Source organism: Ambystoma mexicanum, chromosome 6p (assembly GCF_040938575.1).
Source record: "Ambystoma mexicanum isolate Mex_15411 chromosome 6p, UKY_AmexF1_1, whole genome shotgun sequence".
Classification (NCBI taxonomy): domain Eukaryota; kingdom Metazoa; phylum Chordata; class Amphibia; order Caudata; family Ambystomatidae; genus Ambystoma; species Ambystoma mexicanum.
In genome coordinates, this window is record NC_090935.1 from 578,915,597 (window position 1) to 578,932,050 (window position 16,454).

Genomic DNA, 16,454 nt, shown 5'->3' on the forward strand with positions numbered 1-16,454 from the left:
GGAGATGAGGGAGAGTGATGCACAGAGATAGGGAGAGAAAACCAAAGCATGGAAGCAGTACAGAGGAGGCGATCTGAGTGTCTGGAAGGCACAACCCTTGAATCATACCTTTGGGTGAGTTGTTGAGTAGGTCCCCTACATTGTTCCTTAAGGAAGCCTAGATAGAGGATGCGTTTGCCATTAGGCAGACAGCTAGTAGGGGTTCCCAATTCTAGTACCAGCCTGCGGTTGAGAAACCCCTGGGTTAGGAAGGATCTACCCATCTCTAGGCTAGACAGAGGAACCTCTCCTTCCATTAATATCCCAACCCTTGAACTATCTGTGGATATTATTGAGGCAGACTGTGGTGCATTGGGGAAAATGCTTCAGTTCATGAATACATGGGGGGGTGCATATAGTGGCTTCACATGTCCTTGTAAAACCCACTGCACCTTTAGGTTTCAAGTTCTGGCGATACGTTGTCTGTGATTCAAACATGTTGAGTCAGTAGGAGACTGAGGGATGACGGAAGCGACATAATCAACATACTGTAACTTAGCAGGCCGGATTCCAGAATAGAACATCTTTATAAGAGCACCCAGTAATGAAACAGTAAGGCATCGAGAGACTGGCATCAGTGACGCATCAGCTTGAACAGAAGCTGCTTTTGCAGCATCTGATTATTGGATACATGCTGTAAATGTATAAGCTTTTTTCAGTTTAGGAAATGTAATGCATTTACAATTTTGTGGTAGCAGATAGTAGGTCTACTGCTGTAACCCAAATCATTGCAGGTTCAGAATAAGATGCCCGAACGTCATTAGGGGGCTGCAAGGGGTACCCCTTGCAACATCCTTGCTACGCCTGCCTGTGCCTCTGCTGCCCCTTGGCAAAGAGCATTGTAACTGGCAGTTAGACATGTGCATCTCTCGAAAGTCAGGCTGTCCTGGTGCAGAATTCTGTTTATATTAGAGAAGCAAGCAATTCTGTTATTTTTTATTTTTGTATTTTATTGAAAGACATGCAGTTCATCGTAATTCGAAAACGGCGAACTCTAAAGTCTGTTAATTAACTCCTGCATGGCCTGAAGTACTAAATGCTAGAACATGTCACTTTGCCCAAAATCTTTGTGATTTGCATTGCAACTCTTGTTCTCAAACTACTTTAATATGGAACTGACTGAACCTCTGACTGTCGGTTTCCTCCAGTGCATTTTTTTCAATTTTACCATGATGGGAGGAGGGTGCAGGGGTCTTTATTTCATAGATCAAGTTGTTCACGCAATACGATTAACGGGCATCATTATTCAAGTACTGTTTCCCGGGCATTGTATAATAACTGTATTGACAAAGTAATCTCATGTTGTCAAGTCTATTTTTTATTTTTTTATTCTTTTATTCGAGCACTTGTAGGATAGCTCTCCGGCAATGTGTTTGTCTTGAAAGCAAGACAGCAAAGAGCAACACCGGTTCGAATCCCTGTGCCGTGCTTAGAGACTGGTCTCTGGTATTAAGTGCGTTATAAAAGATGAATTAATTATAGAAAATAAAATAATGCATATTAGCATGTAAATAACCAAACAGAGAATGGATAATCTAATCGCAAAAAGGACAACTTAATATAGTAGAATGTATTCCTGTAGTATATTGTTTAGTATGTGTGTATGTTTCAGAAAAAAACGTATTTTTAGAGGATACAATAAATAGTCACTAAAAAGTTCCTAAAAGGATAAGCTATATGTTAAACAGTGCTTTGAGGAAAAATCTGAACTTCCCATTCCATTAGTAGTTCATTTTAAGCGCATGCCTAAGAGATGCGTGCGCAGCCTGCAGTCACATGATGTAATCCCATCCCTTCACTCGTTCAAAGTTAGTGCTTTGAGTATTATTAATTTGAGTACTAATGATACCTAATGGTACAGAAATGGTAGTATTCAGTCATGCAATGCTATACAGAGAAGATGCATTTCTAAGATAGGAATGTGACATATTAAGTTGTGCCACCATTATCAGCTGAGATACCTTGCATTCACAAGCCTCCATACATCCAACCTCGAAAGGTAAGAGGTGAATGACAGACTGTACCTGTGCAAAGAAACATTATGAGAGGAAAGACTTTATTTTGTTTTGACCTGAAAAGATGTAGTATCTTTTATGATTTGTGATGTCATCCTTGGCAGTGACCCTCCACAGTGTGTAGGTTGGTTGGGTTTGTGGCGCTAAGGTAGGAGAGAACCTTTGCAAGGCTCCTAAATAATCCAGTTTGAGGTTGTGTGGCTAGACCGACCAGTTAGGGTTTTTGGTCTGCTGGTGAGAAAAAGCAGGAATGTATTGTATTGTTAACATGTGTCTGCACATTGTTTCTTTTCTGTTCATGTTTCCATTTTCCTGATGGTGATAGTTTGGGAGGATCTTAAGCGATCCAGTGTCTGAAACCCTCAATATGGGTCTAACCTATCAACCATAGTTTGGTGCCGTGTGAGTTGTGGTGGAAGAGATGACTTCAGTTCCTGGAGACTGTATCACAACAATGTCTGTGCTATGACCCTTCTGGAGTTTTGGGTCCGAGTCTGTGATGGTTAGTTTGTTGTACCAACACAAGTGGTCCAGTCTTGGGAGTGTTTCCTACCTGTGATAATTTCTCATTGCTGGTCTTGTGAACAGCTAGGTTTTCTGGAATTTTCTGAAGGCGGGGTGGTCTTCCACTGTGAGTGTTACCCAGACATTGTTTTCTAAATGTAGGTTACCAGGAATAAGGAGGCAGATTTTCTTCGGAATTTCTGGTTGAATCATGAATTTGCACGTTTTAGGTTAGCGAGTAAAGGAAATGATAATTGCAAGAATTTCCTGACCAAGTAATTAGAGGAATTAATTGTCATGGTTTTCGGTAGCTCATGGTTAGCATCCTGGGAGGTTACAGACTTTATTCCTTCAGGACTGACCATGCGAGGAGGTCAGATGAAAAAGTGTCTCTCTTCTGGACTGAAAAAAGAAAACGGGTAAGGGAGGTAGTCAATCAGATACTTGGATTTTACGCACCTGTACCTTCCCCCATTCCCTGCCTTTCCTATAAGACTTAAGAGCCACTGTCATGTCCCAAAATGGTCATAAAGTTTCCATGAGCTGGAAACCAGGTTAATTATCAGCAGGGTCACACAGTCGCCAATGCCAGGGCACATTCTATAGCAGTTCCAATATCAAGAGTTTTGTTTAGTTATCAGCAGATTCATACTGTCGCCAACACCGAGGGATGTCCAAGATCAGATGGCCGGCTGGAATGTCCAGAAGCAAGAAAAAAAACTAGGACGAAAAACACAATGCCACTCTTCACATGCCAAAGCACAGTTGAGAAGTTCTTCACCCTGTATCCTGGTGCATTACTTCCTGGTTTAGGATCTGGAAGAGGCACAGGATCGGACATGCAGCGTGCACCGAGCTTCTGACGTTAGATGACAGGGGGGGCTCCATCACACTCCACCAGACTAAGGGCAATACTGGAAGTCATATAGTTGGAGGACACTCCGTCCCCTGCACACACTTAATACTGAGGAGACTTGGTCAATAATTGTAGATTGTTGAAAACTATTTCCATAAGATTAAGTACAGTTCAATTGATTATAAAGTGCTGATAAGGGGCAGTCTAGTTTTAATACAAGATTAGTAAACACAATTTTACAAAAAACAAACAGTGATGAGCTCTGTGTTTCGGGAATGCATTCCCTTCATCAGGAGCAGAACATCTTTTACAATAGTGGTCTCAAATAAATCTTCAAACTTCATGTGTCTAAGAGTTAAGTAGAAAAGACTTCAATGAGTACAAATAATGATATATATATATAAATATATATTTCGGAGGCTTGTGGAATCTGCTTAGATCACATGCTGTGCATATGCCGACATCTAGTGGAAGCTGCGGAGTATTACAGTTTGTTTTTCGAAAACTCGAAAATGGGCGTCGACACAGGGCGTGCCAGTAATACTATCCCTAGTGTGACGTCCACTGTACCCATGATCCCTCACGCGTCTAGGACCCTCAGATTGTTTTTTTCCGCCATGCTGGTCGGAAGCACTGAGCGGAGTTCCCTGACTTAGTCAGATTTTGCAAATATTGTTATATATTTCCCCGTTTATTCCACCTATACGTCGAGTCTCCGAACATCGATACTCGACGCCGGATCAGAGAAAATTCAACCGTCGGACTACAGTGACGGATTTGGGCCTCGGAAGGCCTCTGGCCTCGGGCCGGGCCTCGGAAGTCCTCTGGACTCGGCCCTGCAAGTAGGGAGAGTGGGGGGTGGCACATATCCTACACTCTGATTAAGGTACATTACTTATATTCCTACACTCCCAGCCCGCACAAGAGGCCATGGCCGCGGAGGGTGCCTTCAGCGATGGCAGCGACACCGTACTTTCGGACGGCGAGGGCAATGTGCCGTCGATGGACAGCCAAGCGCAAGTCCCCGACCTCGGAAGGTTGTCCGGCAGGGCAGCTATGGGGAAGACCCCCGACGACACGAGCGCTACCCACACCACTTCCAGCAAACAAAGGTCACGTAGAGAACGGTCCACCGAGTCAGTGTCCTCTGGGCGTTCGCGTTCGAGATCGCCTCATGACACCAGGCAACCCTCCACTGTTGCTAAGAGTGCCTCGCTTCCCTTAGTGACTGAGGTTCGGTCGTCGGAGGACGACGCCGACCTCTACCCCCAGGCCGCACTCCAGGACTCGGCGTCTGCAGGCAGCGCAAAGGCTGCTACCGAATCCCTTACACTCTCCAGAGACAGGGACTCTACCCTCGAATTTCGGCGCCAGGCATCAAAGCTCTGATAGGGCCCAAATAACGGAGAACACTCTTCCACCTGCGGGGAGGGGGGAAAACAACGAAGTAAGCAGTCCCAGCCTACTTCCACTCCTAAACTACGTTCTACTCCACCTAAACAGACGGACAAGTCTCAGTCTCTTGTCCCTAAGACCCCTGTTCAAACCAGTAGGTCTAGTCAGGATAAAACAGGGAAAGCACTCCAGGAAAGAATTATTCCCAGTTCAAGGGAATGGTCCAGTGATGACATAGACAGAGTAATGTCAAGGATGTCATCATTGGCAGATTTCTACGCCAAAAACCCGGAACACTTTCTCTCTTATACCCCAGAAGGATCAACTCCCTCAGGCGCTAAGGATCCAATACCCCCAAGTAAGATGTCCCGGGGTGAGGCACCATCTCAGTCTTCAGACCCCTTCTATACACAGCCCTATTCTCAATATCAGGAAGATCGATCCTTTGGTGAGGATCCAGACGTGAGCATGTTCGAAGAACAAACTGGGACAGGCTATTATGGGGATGATGAGGACCAAGAGGAGGAGGAGGAGGAGGAGGACGACCCAGATACATACAGGGTAGATTCCCCGGTAGAGAAAGAGCCCTCGGTTACCGACTCCCCTGTCAACAACCAGCCTCTCCTGAATGAGGTCCTGTCCAGAGCGGCACAGCACTTCCACATTGACACCCAAGGTGCTCAGGAAGAGAGGGACTTTGCAGAGGAATTGGTGGGAGAAAAGAGACCTGTTGCTCAGGCCATCCCTATCCTTAAGTCAATACAAAGGAGGATAGACCCTTGCCTTGTTAACCCCAATCTCACTAGGGCAGTAAACCCCAGAATTGAAAAGCTTTTCAGGGCAGCCCAATCTGACCCACTGTACATAAGGGGACATCTCAAACCGGACTCCCTGGTTGTTACAAACACCCGTAAGAGGGCGGGAACACCCTTGTCATCGTCCGAAGCTCCCCCCGACAAGGAGAGCAAGAAGATTAATGGCTTGGGCAGGAAAGTAGCCTCCACTTCCGCCTACCAGGCAAGGATTGCCAACTCCACCACCCTGCTGGCTAGTTACAACTGCCACCAGTGGTAAGAAGTCGCGGCTCTCATAGACTCCGCCCCAGAACCCATAAAAAGCCAATTGGCACGAGTTTCGGCAGAGGGGAGAGCCGTGTCAGGTTGCATTTTAAAATCAACCTTTGATGCCGTGGATAACGCCGGCAGATCACTTGCTGAAAGCACGGTCATCAAGAGGCATGCTTGGCTACGGCAGTCTGGTTTCAAGGCCGAGACCCAAGCATCATTGATAGATAAGCCGGTGGAGCCGGATCTATTGTTTGGAAAGGCGGTCGAGAACGTGCTGATGAATGCCAAGGACCAGTACGAGACACTCAAGTCCCTAGGGCAACTAACCAACAAACCCCCTAACCAGAGAGGGAATGGCAATTTTCGTCGGCCTCGCGGACAAAACTCCCAAAGAGGCTCAAACTATTCCCAAGGCCAGGGTACTACATGGAACACTACCCAGAGTTATGGCAGGGGTAACAAAAGAGGTTGTGGTAGGGGTAGAGGCAGTCCCAATAAAGGAGGGGCACGCCTCCACCAAAACAGTGACGCTCCGTTCAGGGTCCCTTCTCACGCATCCCCAGTAGGGGGGAGCATTTCCATCTTCACCCAAGCTTGGGAAGGGATCACATCAGACAGATGGGTGCTGTCCACAGTGTCCGCAGGATACTGCATAGAACTCCTAGAGCGTCCCCGAAACCACCCTCCACGACAGAGAATACACTCCTTAGACCACCAGAAGATCCTCCTCGAAGAGATCGAAAATCTTCTCGCAAAGGACGCGATAGAACTCGTCCCGGGACACCAGGTAAACAAGGGTATTTATTCAACTTACTTCCTTGTGCCAAAAAAAGATTTGATAATGCGCCCAGTATTGGACTTATGGCCTGCAAACAAGTATGTCAAGCCCCAAATTTTCGCATGACTACTCTCCAAGAGGTAATTCCCCTCCTAAAAAAGGGGGATTGCATGGCAACATTGGATATGAAAGATGTCTATTTTCATATTTCCATGTTCCCAGCGCACAAAAAATATCTGCGCTTCAAGGTGGACAGTCAGCACTACCATTATCAAGGTACTGCCCTTCGGGATAGCCTTGGCTCCAAGGGTATTCACCAAGTTACTGGCGGTGGCGGCGGCACACCTACGCAGGGAGGCAATCCAGTGTACCCTTATCTGGACGACTGGCTCATCACGGGGGAGACCCCAGTAATTTGCAGGACAAACATTCAAAGAACTATCGGCCTCCTCTTTGAATTGGGCTTCTCCATACACGAGAAAAGTCTGGTGCCCAGCACCTCCAAACAGTTCCTAGGAGCTGTTCTAAATACTCAAGAGGGATTGGCTTTTTCTTCAGAGGAAAGAATTCGGAATATACTACTGCAAATTCTGCAATATCAAACCGGTCACCAGATAACAGTACGCAAAGCAATGCGTTTGCTGGGCATGATGGCGTCATGTATTTACCTGGTCCCCCACGTGCGCCTGCGCATGTGTCCCATGCAAGAATGGTTGGCGAACTGTGGTCTCAGGCAAGTGGTCAGTGGGACGATCTAGTGGTCGTTTCGCCAACACTTGTACAAAGCCTCCACTGGTGGACAAGAGACAATCTATCCAAGATCCCGAGATACAGGCGGTAGTCACGACGGACGCATGCCTGACAGGATGGGGAGCTCACCATCTCCACCACACAGATCAGGGTCTCTAGTCTCACACAGTGGCCAAGAATCACATCAACCTGCTAGAGCTTCTGGCAGTTTTCAGAGCACTTCAAGCGTTCGAGCCCCACCTACTGAACCTGTCGGTGCAGATCCGGACAGACAGCACGACAGCCATGTTCTACCTGAACAAGCAAGGAGGGACTTGTTTGCCAAATCTGTCCAGACTTGCCCAGAAAATTTGGATATGGGCACTCAGACGGAACATCTTTCTGTCATCTCAACATGTTCCAGGGGATCTCAATTCTCTAGCCGACGCTTTGAGCAGAGATCCCCTTCCGGAGGAACACGAATGGTGTCTACACAGAGAAATCGTAGAAGATCTCTTCTCTCAGTGGGGTTTCCCCACTATAGACCTATTCGCCACAAGCGAAAACAGACAGTGCCCAGGATTCGCATCCAGGTTTCCCCAACCAGACTCCCTGGGGAACGCCCTGTTGATGAACTGTTCAGGGATGTTTGCGTACGCTTTTCCACCAACTCCTCTCATCAGGAAGGCGGTGAACAAGATGAACAGAGAGTCGATGACGCTCATCCTAGTTGCTCCCATGTGGGCGAGACAACCGTGGTTTCCACACCTACGCAGACTTTCGGTGTGCGATCCCATCAAACTCCTGGGCTGGTACAATCTTTTGTCCCAGCACGAAGGTCAGAAGATGCATCCTCTACCCAACTCCATGAACCTAGCAGCATGGCTCCTGAGGTCATAGAGTTTGGACATCTCAATTTACCACAGAGGTGTCTGGACATCCTAAAAGAGTCTAGGAAACTGAACACGAGGCATTGCTACTTCGACAAATGGAAGAGATTTGTTATCTGGTGCCAGAATAAACAAATCAACCCAGTTGATTGCACTCCTTCCACAATCGTGACATACATGCTCCACCTGCTGGACGCAGGGTTGGTTTTCAACTCACTAAAGGTACACCTGGCAGCACTGTCAGCGTACACCACCTCACATACAAGGTGTCGTGGTGGAAGGTACCTGTGGTTAAAGCCTTCATGGAGGGAGTAAAGAGACTTCATCCTCCTATATCTAACCCACCACCAGGATGGGACCTGAACGTGGTGTTATCTAAACTCATGGGCCCCCCATTCGAGCCCATGCATAAAACAAGTCTCAAACACCTGACCTATAAGACTGCCTTCTTAGTAGCCATTGCATCCATAAGAAGGGTCAGTGAAATTCAGGCTCTGTCAGTGCAGGATCCTTTCTTTACTATTCATAAGGATAAGCTGGTTTTACGGACACACCCTAGGTTCTCACCTAAGTTTATTTCTAAATTCCATGTAAACCAGTCCATCGAGCTTCCGGCTTTCTTCCTAAACCCACAAAGCTCGGCTGAAGTTAAACTACACACCCTAGATGTGCGTAGGGCGGTCCTTCACTACGTAAACAAGACCAGACCGCTTAGGAAAACAGATCAACTGTTTGTCTTCGTAGCCACAGGCAAAGAGGGAGATCGCGTCTCTAAGGGTGCCATCTCCAAGTGGATTGTCAACTGTATCAAGTTGTGTTACTCTCTTTCTGACAAAACTTTGCCTTTTACGCCCAGAGCCCACTCGACAAGAGGCATTGGGGCCACTCTGGCTTTCATTGCAAATGTTCCCCTTGACACCATTTGCAAAGCAGCTACTTGGAGCTCTATTCACACTTTTACTCAGCACTACTGCATTGACACCCATTCCAAGACAGATACTCAAGTGGGACAAGCGGTTCTAAGACATTTATTTGCTCATGACCCTTCTCAAATCCCACCTCCTTCTAACACTGCTCGCTAATCTATGCACAGCATGTGATCTAAGCAGATTCCACAAGCCTCAGAAGGGATACATTACTCACCGTAATCGTATTTCTGATGCTTGTATCTGCTTAGATTCACATGCGACCCACCCTTCTTCCCCTCTGAGAGAAGGTGCATGGATGCTTGTAGCCTTATCTTATCTATCTTCTATCTGCTTGGATCATCTGTACTCACGCTACTCCTCATGCTACCTCATGTCAGGAAAAAATACAATCTGAGGGTCCTAGACGCGTGAGGGATCATGGGTACAGTGGACGTCACACTAGGGATAGTATTACTGGCACGCCCTGTGTCGACGCCCATTTTCGCGTTTCGAAAAACAAACTGTAATACTCTGCAGCTTCCACTAGATGTCGGCCTATGCACAGCATGTGAATCTAAGCAGATACAAGCATCAGAAATATGATTACGGTGAGTAATGTACTATATATATATATATATATATATATATATTTCATAAAATGGTCTCAATATTGCTACAGAGTTTTGAATTCACCTTAATGGATACTTGAAGACACTTGTCTAGGAGGATCTTCTTAATGTAATAATCTCTGGGGGATGACTATTCTCTGGGGGATGACCTAATGTGATATATCGTGTGGTTAGTCGAAGACTGAAAGTTTACAATAAGATACGATTAGTGTTCTTCTAGTGGGTAAGCCTACCTTGGTGAGGTATTCTTTGTACTCATTGAGGTCTTTGTACACTTTGTCTCGGTTAAGTTTCGGCATAGGAAAAAAAAAACTGTAGAATTAATTGGGCGCGCCAAAGGCTGAATATAGTTGTTAAAAAGTAACAGAGACAGAGCGGAGCCCTGAGGACTCCACAAAAATCTGCAACTGGAGACGATTTGAAGGTGGTAAAGAAACCGATTGGAAATGCGATGCCAAAAACGGGGAGACTGGCAACCCCTTCAACCCTGCAGCAACAACAGATTTCGGAGGCCCAGCAGCAACTTCAAAGATGGCCGACACCGTGCCATGGTGCACTCCAGGATTCCAGGCTGACCTGGGCTTGCAGCACCAGGATTAGCTGGTGTCTGAATTTGAAGCAGCCAACCCCCTGCGCCGGACTCAGTCGTGTTGACCGCGAAGTTAGAAATGCATTGCAACAGGTACTGGCCTTCGCCAGGAATGACCACTGGGCACAGACACAAAATGACTACAATATCTGCCTACTTTATGTATTAGATAGAATTGATGTCACTGCCTCATTTGGTGTTGCTGCACTGTCTGACAATCACTTTGATGTAGTAAACGTGCAAAGAGCTAAACATACTCACTGCTTATGTTCGCCAGGTAAATTATGCTGCTGAAATGCATTTGAAAACGTACCTGCACTGTGTTAGCCCTCCAAATACGACTGATATATTGTGCAACAGTAAGCTTGTGAAGGCCAGTGACCTATACAATGTGTGCCATAGAGAGCAGTTTAGAAATATTGATTATGACTTTGGCGAGCGCAGCCCGCTCCCCAACAAGGCGAACCGCAAATATACTTGGCTTCATTGCCAAACATCGCTCCGCCTCGTCCAGCAGATTTCTTAAGTCAGCTGTCACCTCTGAGCAACGCACATCATACGAGCCGTGCACATTGTGCTTGCATCCCAGACAAGTCCCCCACGTCCTAGCCACAGCCCGTGCTTGAACTGAAAAGGAAGTTCAACATGCGCCAACAGAGCCAACTCTGCTCACATCTACCACGCTGTCAACGGTAGCCCTTAACCTGCACCAAGCCAATGTCCTGCCCCCACCTCTTGCTCCCGATAAGCCCGCTCTCACTGCTAGCCTCAGGGACTAGCCCTGCCTCCCAAACTACATGTCCCACAAGCCCATGCGTGCACGCCAACGCTACCTCAGTACAATCAGGCTGTTAACACCAGCCTGCCCGCTCATATACTACACAGACCGTCCTGCAACACGGCCTCTCTTACTAACCAAGCCGCCGCTCATAATAACACTACGCTTTACTCTGATATACTAACTCATGTGCTTGCATTGCCCTCACACAATTATGATGACTGCACTGCACAAAGCACTATTCTTTCTCCTTCGGATGTTAAGACCACAATCTCATGCACACATCACAAAGTGAGTCTCCCACTCTTTGACAAATATGATAACTCCCAGCAACTACATTGCAAAAGCCCCCTCATGCGCACGCTTGCGCTGGACAAAACGCAGCGTCCAATGACTGTAAGATCCCCATCATCCTTCGCCTCACAAAGCCGTTCAGCCAAGACGGTTACAGGACCGGTCATAGCGAAATGTTTGCATTTCCCAGGACTACCCTCAACGTACTACACACTGCCTACATACAGTGCCACACTCATGCAGCATCCCCGAAGGGACAGGCCCCTCAGACACAAGCGACACTACCACTCACCTGAGCTACCGCCTCGCCTGCATGCACCTCAAGAGTGTCCACAAGCACATGCCATGCATAGCCTTCTGTCCCCCCTGCCAGTAAAACAACACGCACAATCATACATCCACACTCACAGAGTGCAACCCACCACCAACTACCACCTTAAGCCTGCAGGAAAGGAACACAAAACTCAGGCAGCGTACCAGCCCATCCATTTTTAACCTGCTAGCTGATCGCACACATAAATTAGCCAACAACATCAGCAAGAAGATACACACTACCACATCTTCTGATGCACCCAGACTAGTCAGGCCTCATTCCAAACCCCTGACTACTTACTCCCATTCAGAGACCAAATTCTCCCAACACCCCCATCACCCCACATGAACTCCAAACACCCTGCGTTGGCCCAACCCGCTTATATAGACTATGCTCCAGAATACACAACTCCCACTGCCTTGAAATTCAGCTGGCCCAAGAATCCCAAAACACCCCACCTTACACACCCCCAATACATATACTAGCCCTCCCACCCCAGCCTACCCTCAATCCTCCCTCTTCCCCTCCAATACCTTTGCCTGTGCACTGACTAACGCGCGTTTCATCTGCGCTCATTCGCCCGACATCCACGACCTCCTATTCGTGAACAACATAGACCTGCTTGCCTTATCCGAAACCTGGCTACATGAAGCAGCCGGCCCCTCCTCTCTCGCCATACCCATCGGGTACTCCATCCTACGAGCTGACCCTCAAGACGGATCAGGAGGCAGTGTTGCTCTCATTCACAAAGCCACCCTCCCCATCGGAACTTCCCCTCTGCAGCACCTACCAGGCTACTAGCCAAACTCAAATCCTTCCCCCAAACCACCATCAATCTACTTCTCCTCTACCGCCAACCTTGGAAACTGGCATCCCCCTCCTCATCACCCCGCTCCTCAATCCCAACACTAAACTCATTCTCTTAGGTGACTTCAATCTAGGCTACAAAGACCCCACTGACCGCAAGGCATCCGCCCTCACAGCCACACTTGAAGAGATGAATTTTAGCCAAATGGTCCTCTCACCCACCCATGATAAAGGAAGAACACTTGATTGGATACTCCCCTGCAACACTCCCCTCCAAGTGTCCTCCATAATCCCCCTTCCTTGGTCAGATCATTCCCTGATCCTCTTCATTTTTTCATCCCCTACCGAAAACACCCCCACTATCAGCGAACCCCACTGCATCAGGGCTAGACACACCCGTCACAGTCAAGCTCCTGACTCCCTCCATCCTAGCCTCCCTCAAATCTGCACCAGACAACTCTACCCCCGAAGTCATCCTAGCATCTTACAATACCGCACTACTCACTGCACTTGACAAGCACGCTCCCCTCAAAACCACCTCCCAGAAAAAAATAAACCCCCAAAACTGGTACACTGATGATCTAGCCTCCCTCGGGAAAATGAAACGTCCTCTTGAACATCTCTGTAGGAAGAACCCTACCTCCACTAACAAAGCTGCCTTACAGTGTCTAGCTGAAACTTAGAAAAGAAAGAGCCATCACCACAGAGGCAAACATCTTTAACACCAGAAACTCTGATGCAAGTTCAAACACCAAAGAACTTTTCGAAATCCTCAGAGAGCTCGAAACCCCTGCCCCCACTCCCGACAATCTTCATAAAAACAAAGCATGGTGCACGCTGATCGAATCTGCCCTGGACACCAAAACACAGAAATTAAGAGACAAAGCCATTCTCAAAAAATCCCTTCTACCACCCTTGCCACCAACCCCCCTGGCCAGCATATCCAAGACAGCAAACTGTTCCAATTCTCTGCCACCCCCCCCCTGAAGTCCTGAAAATTATCCAAAACCTGAAAGCTTCAAACTGTGTTGGCGACACATGCCCTGCTCACATTGTCAAAATGTGTGCAGAATCTCTGGCCTCTACCACAGCCAGCTTCATTAATGCATCCTTTAAATCCAACTCAATCCCCTCTGCCATCAAAGAAGCGTGGGTCACGTCTCTCCTGAAGCAACCCACCTTAGATCCTACAATCCCCACTAACTATCACCCTATCACCACAGTACCTTATCTCCTCAAAATCCTGGACCACACAGCTTACTCGCGACTTCAATCACATCTTGAAAACCACAATCTACTAGGGACCTGCCAATCAGGCTTTAGGTCCAGACACCGTATGAATCTTCCCTCCTTGACCTCAGTACGGAATCTGCCCTCCTTGACCTCAAGACCCAACTTGACCACGTAAGAGATAATGGCGGTTTACAATCCTCCTCCTACTAGACCTTCGATTCTCTTCCTCTGCAAACACCTCGCCACAACTTTCCACCTTGCCCCGGAAGCCACACTATGGATCCAATCCTTCCTATCTGGCCGATCCACCAGGGTCTTTGCTGGGCCCGGAATCAGCTGACTCCATACCTGTGTCTCACAAGGTTCCTGCCTCTCCCCCACCCTCTACAACATGTACACCAAACCCCTCTTCGTCCACCTAAACAGCCTCAACATATCCTACACCAACTTTGCTGATGACACGCAGGCCCTCCTCAAAATCACTGCCAACCACCAATTAGACTCCAACAACATTAACTGCGTCTTCAGCATCATACAGGCCAGGATGGCCGCCCATCATCTCTGCCTGAATGATGGAAAAATTGAGCTCCTTATTGTGGGCTCCTCACACCGCCTCAAACACCTCAGTCTTGCCTTCACCTCCTTCTGCATCGAGGGAAACACCATCCCTGTTGACGCTCATGTCAAAACACTAGTTGTTTACATGGACGCAGAACTAAACATGCATAAACATTACAAAGCTATTGCTTCCTCTGCAGCTTATTCCACCAAACTCCTAAAACTCTCCAGAAGTTTCCCTACCCCCAACAACGGCCTCACCCTAGCCAGAGCCATCATAGGTAGCAAACTGGACTATTGCAATTCCATCCTAGCAGGGACCTTGCCCCAAAAACATCAACAACCTCCAACTGCTCCAAAACAACGCTCTCAGAGCAGTCTGGGCATGAAACGCTCTGATCACATCTCAGAAATCAGACTGCCAGCTTACTGGCGCCCCATCAAAGCTTGTATTGAATTTAAACTCCTCAATATCCCCTACCGCTGCTTACAAAACACTGCCCACCCACCTCATGAACCGTATCACTAAGAACACAACACAAGCAATCTCCGCTCCTCCACCACACTAGCCTTGCACATACCTAGGTTCACCAGAAAGAGAGCTGGGGGCTCCTGCTTTACTACCATCGCTCCCACCCTCTGGAACGCCCTCCCACAGCATAACCTAGACAAACCTGCTTACGCACTCTTCCGAAAGAAAATAAAAACTTCACTGTTCAACAAATATGTGCAACTCTTACAGCTTGCTGTCCTTGCTGAATATGACAAATTATCTCCACTGAAATGTAATCTTCAAACCATCTTGTAACCCAACATGTACTGCCTTCTTAGCGCTGTGATACCGCTGGATCTGGGCGCTACCAACAAATACAATAAATAAATAAATAAATAAATACAAATAAAAAGGCTTGGAACCATTTGAGTACCGAACCAGAGATACCTGCTTCCAAGAGTCTTGGTTCTCCTTACCACTACTCTGGCTGCTGCTCACCTCTGTGCTTCCACCTACACCGCCTTCACTCCGGCACCCCGCTTCTCCCCATTTCTGTGTCACACCTGGCAGAGTCATCAACACTGTAAAAGGGCATTCTGGAACTGTGCTCCTCACTATTCTATTTCTAACTGTTCGCCATGTATTCATATGGCCTGCAGTTGCTTAGCTTGGGCCCATAAGAAAGGCTTCCACGCACATGAGGTGTGCATTACCGGCAGCTGCAAGCAATAATGCCTACTAATTGGACTTTTGCATAGCACTTTCCCCAAGGTGCAATGCACTTTTTATCATGTGATTTTCAGACTACTGTTTCCTAAATTCACATTCGCAGGGTGGGGAGGGGGGCTATGCCTTGCATTTCATGAATATACCAGGCACGTGAGGCTATATCTGGCATAAGATGGAAGGGCTTATCTGCATGAGGCTGCACTGGTGCATGAATGCCCTTGACTAGCATGGTCCTGCCACTAGACATATGTCTGCACATCTGGCATATCAAGCCAGTCTTCTAGTCAATGTATGTTTGGTAACTGAAATAATCTTTGTCTGCTTTAAAAACTATTTGTTATTTTATTATCTGTTTCCTGTGATGCCCTCATTCGCAAAAGTCATGTGACAGCACTCATGTGATGTAACTGGCCTCATATGATCGCATTGGCCAGTGACATCATTTTTGCTACTGCTGCCATTTTGGCAACATCATGGCCCCACTCAGATGTATATTACCTCTGTATAACACGCTTGGCCCACTTCTGTCCCGTGTCATAAGGAGAATTATCTGACTGGCTTCAGTAAAGTCCTCCATGATTCGCGGCCCTTTGAGTAACGTTCTCCATGATGCACAACTGTTCTCCAGCGTCCATTTGCTTTTTTCTCTGTCTGAATGGTTTCTTTCTCTCTGTGTTCTCCATCTTTCTTTTCAGGGTCGTCTCCCACGGGGCAAGATGCAGGGGATGCAAATCTGCAGAAACTCACTCAACTTGTAAACAAAGAATCCAACTTGATTGAGAAGGTTATTTACTCATCCTTCTTGTTGACCCCATCCCTTCATCAACTGCATCAATATTGGGCCATTACC

General features: G+C 47.4%; 1 protein-coding gene across 3 annotated transcripts in view; it reads left to right on the forward strand.

Annotated features, from left to right (window-relative positions):
* The window catches only part of MTX3 (metaxin 3), a 225,098-nt gene that overhangs the window by 166,505 nt on the left and 42,139 nt on the right, over nt 1-16,454 (forward strand). Inside the window, exon 8 of one of the 3 annotated variants that reach the window (XM_069627402.1) lies at nt 16,300-16,388. The exons of the other annotated variants lie outside the window; for them this stretch is intronic. Within the exon in view, the coding sequence (XP_069483503.1) occupies nt 16,300-16,388 (89 nt within the window). The remainder of the gene's footprint in view (nt 1-16,299; nt 16,389-16,454) is intronic. 3 annotated transcript variants of the gene reach the window in all.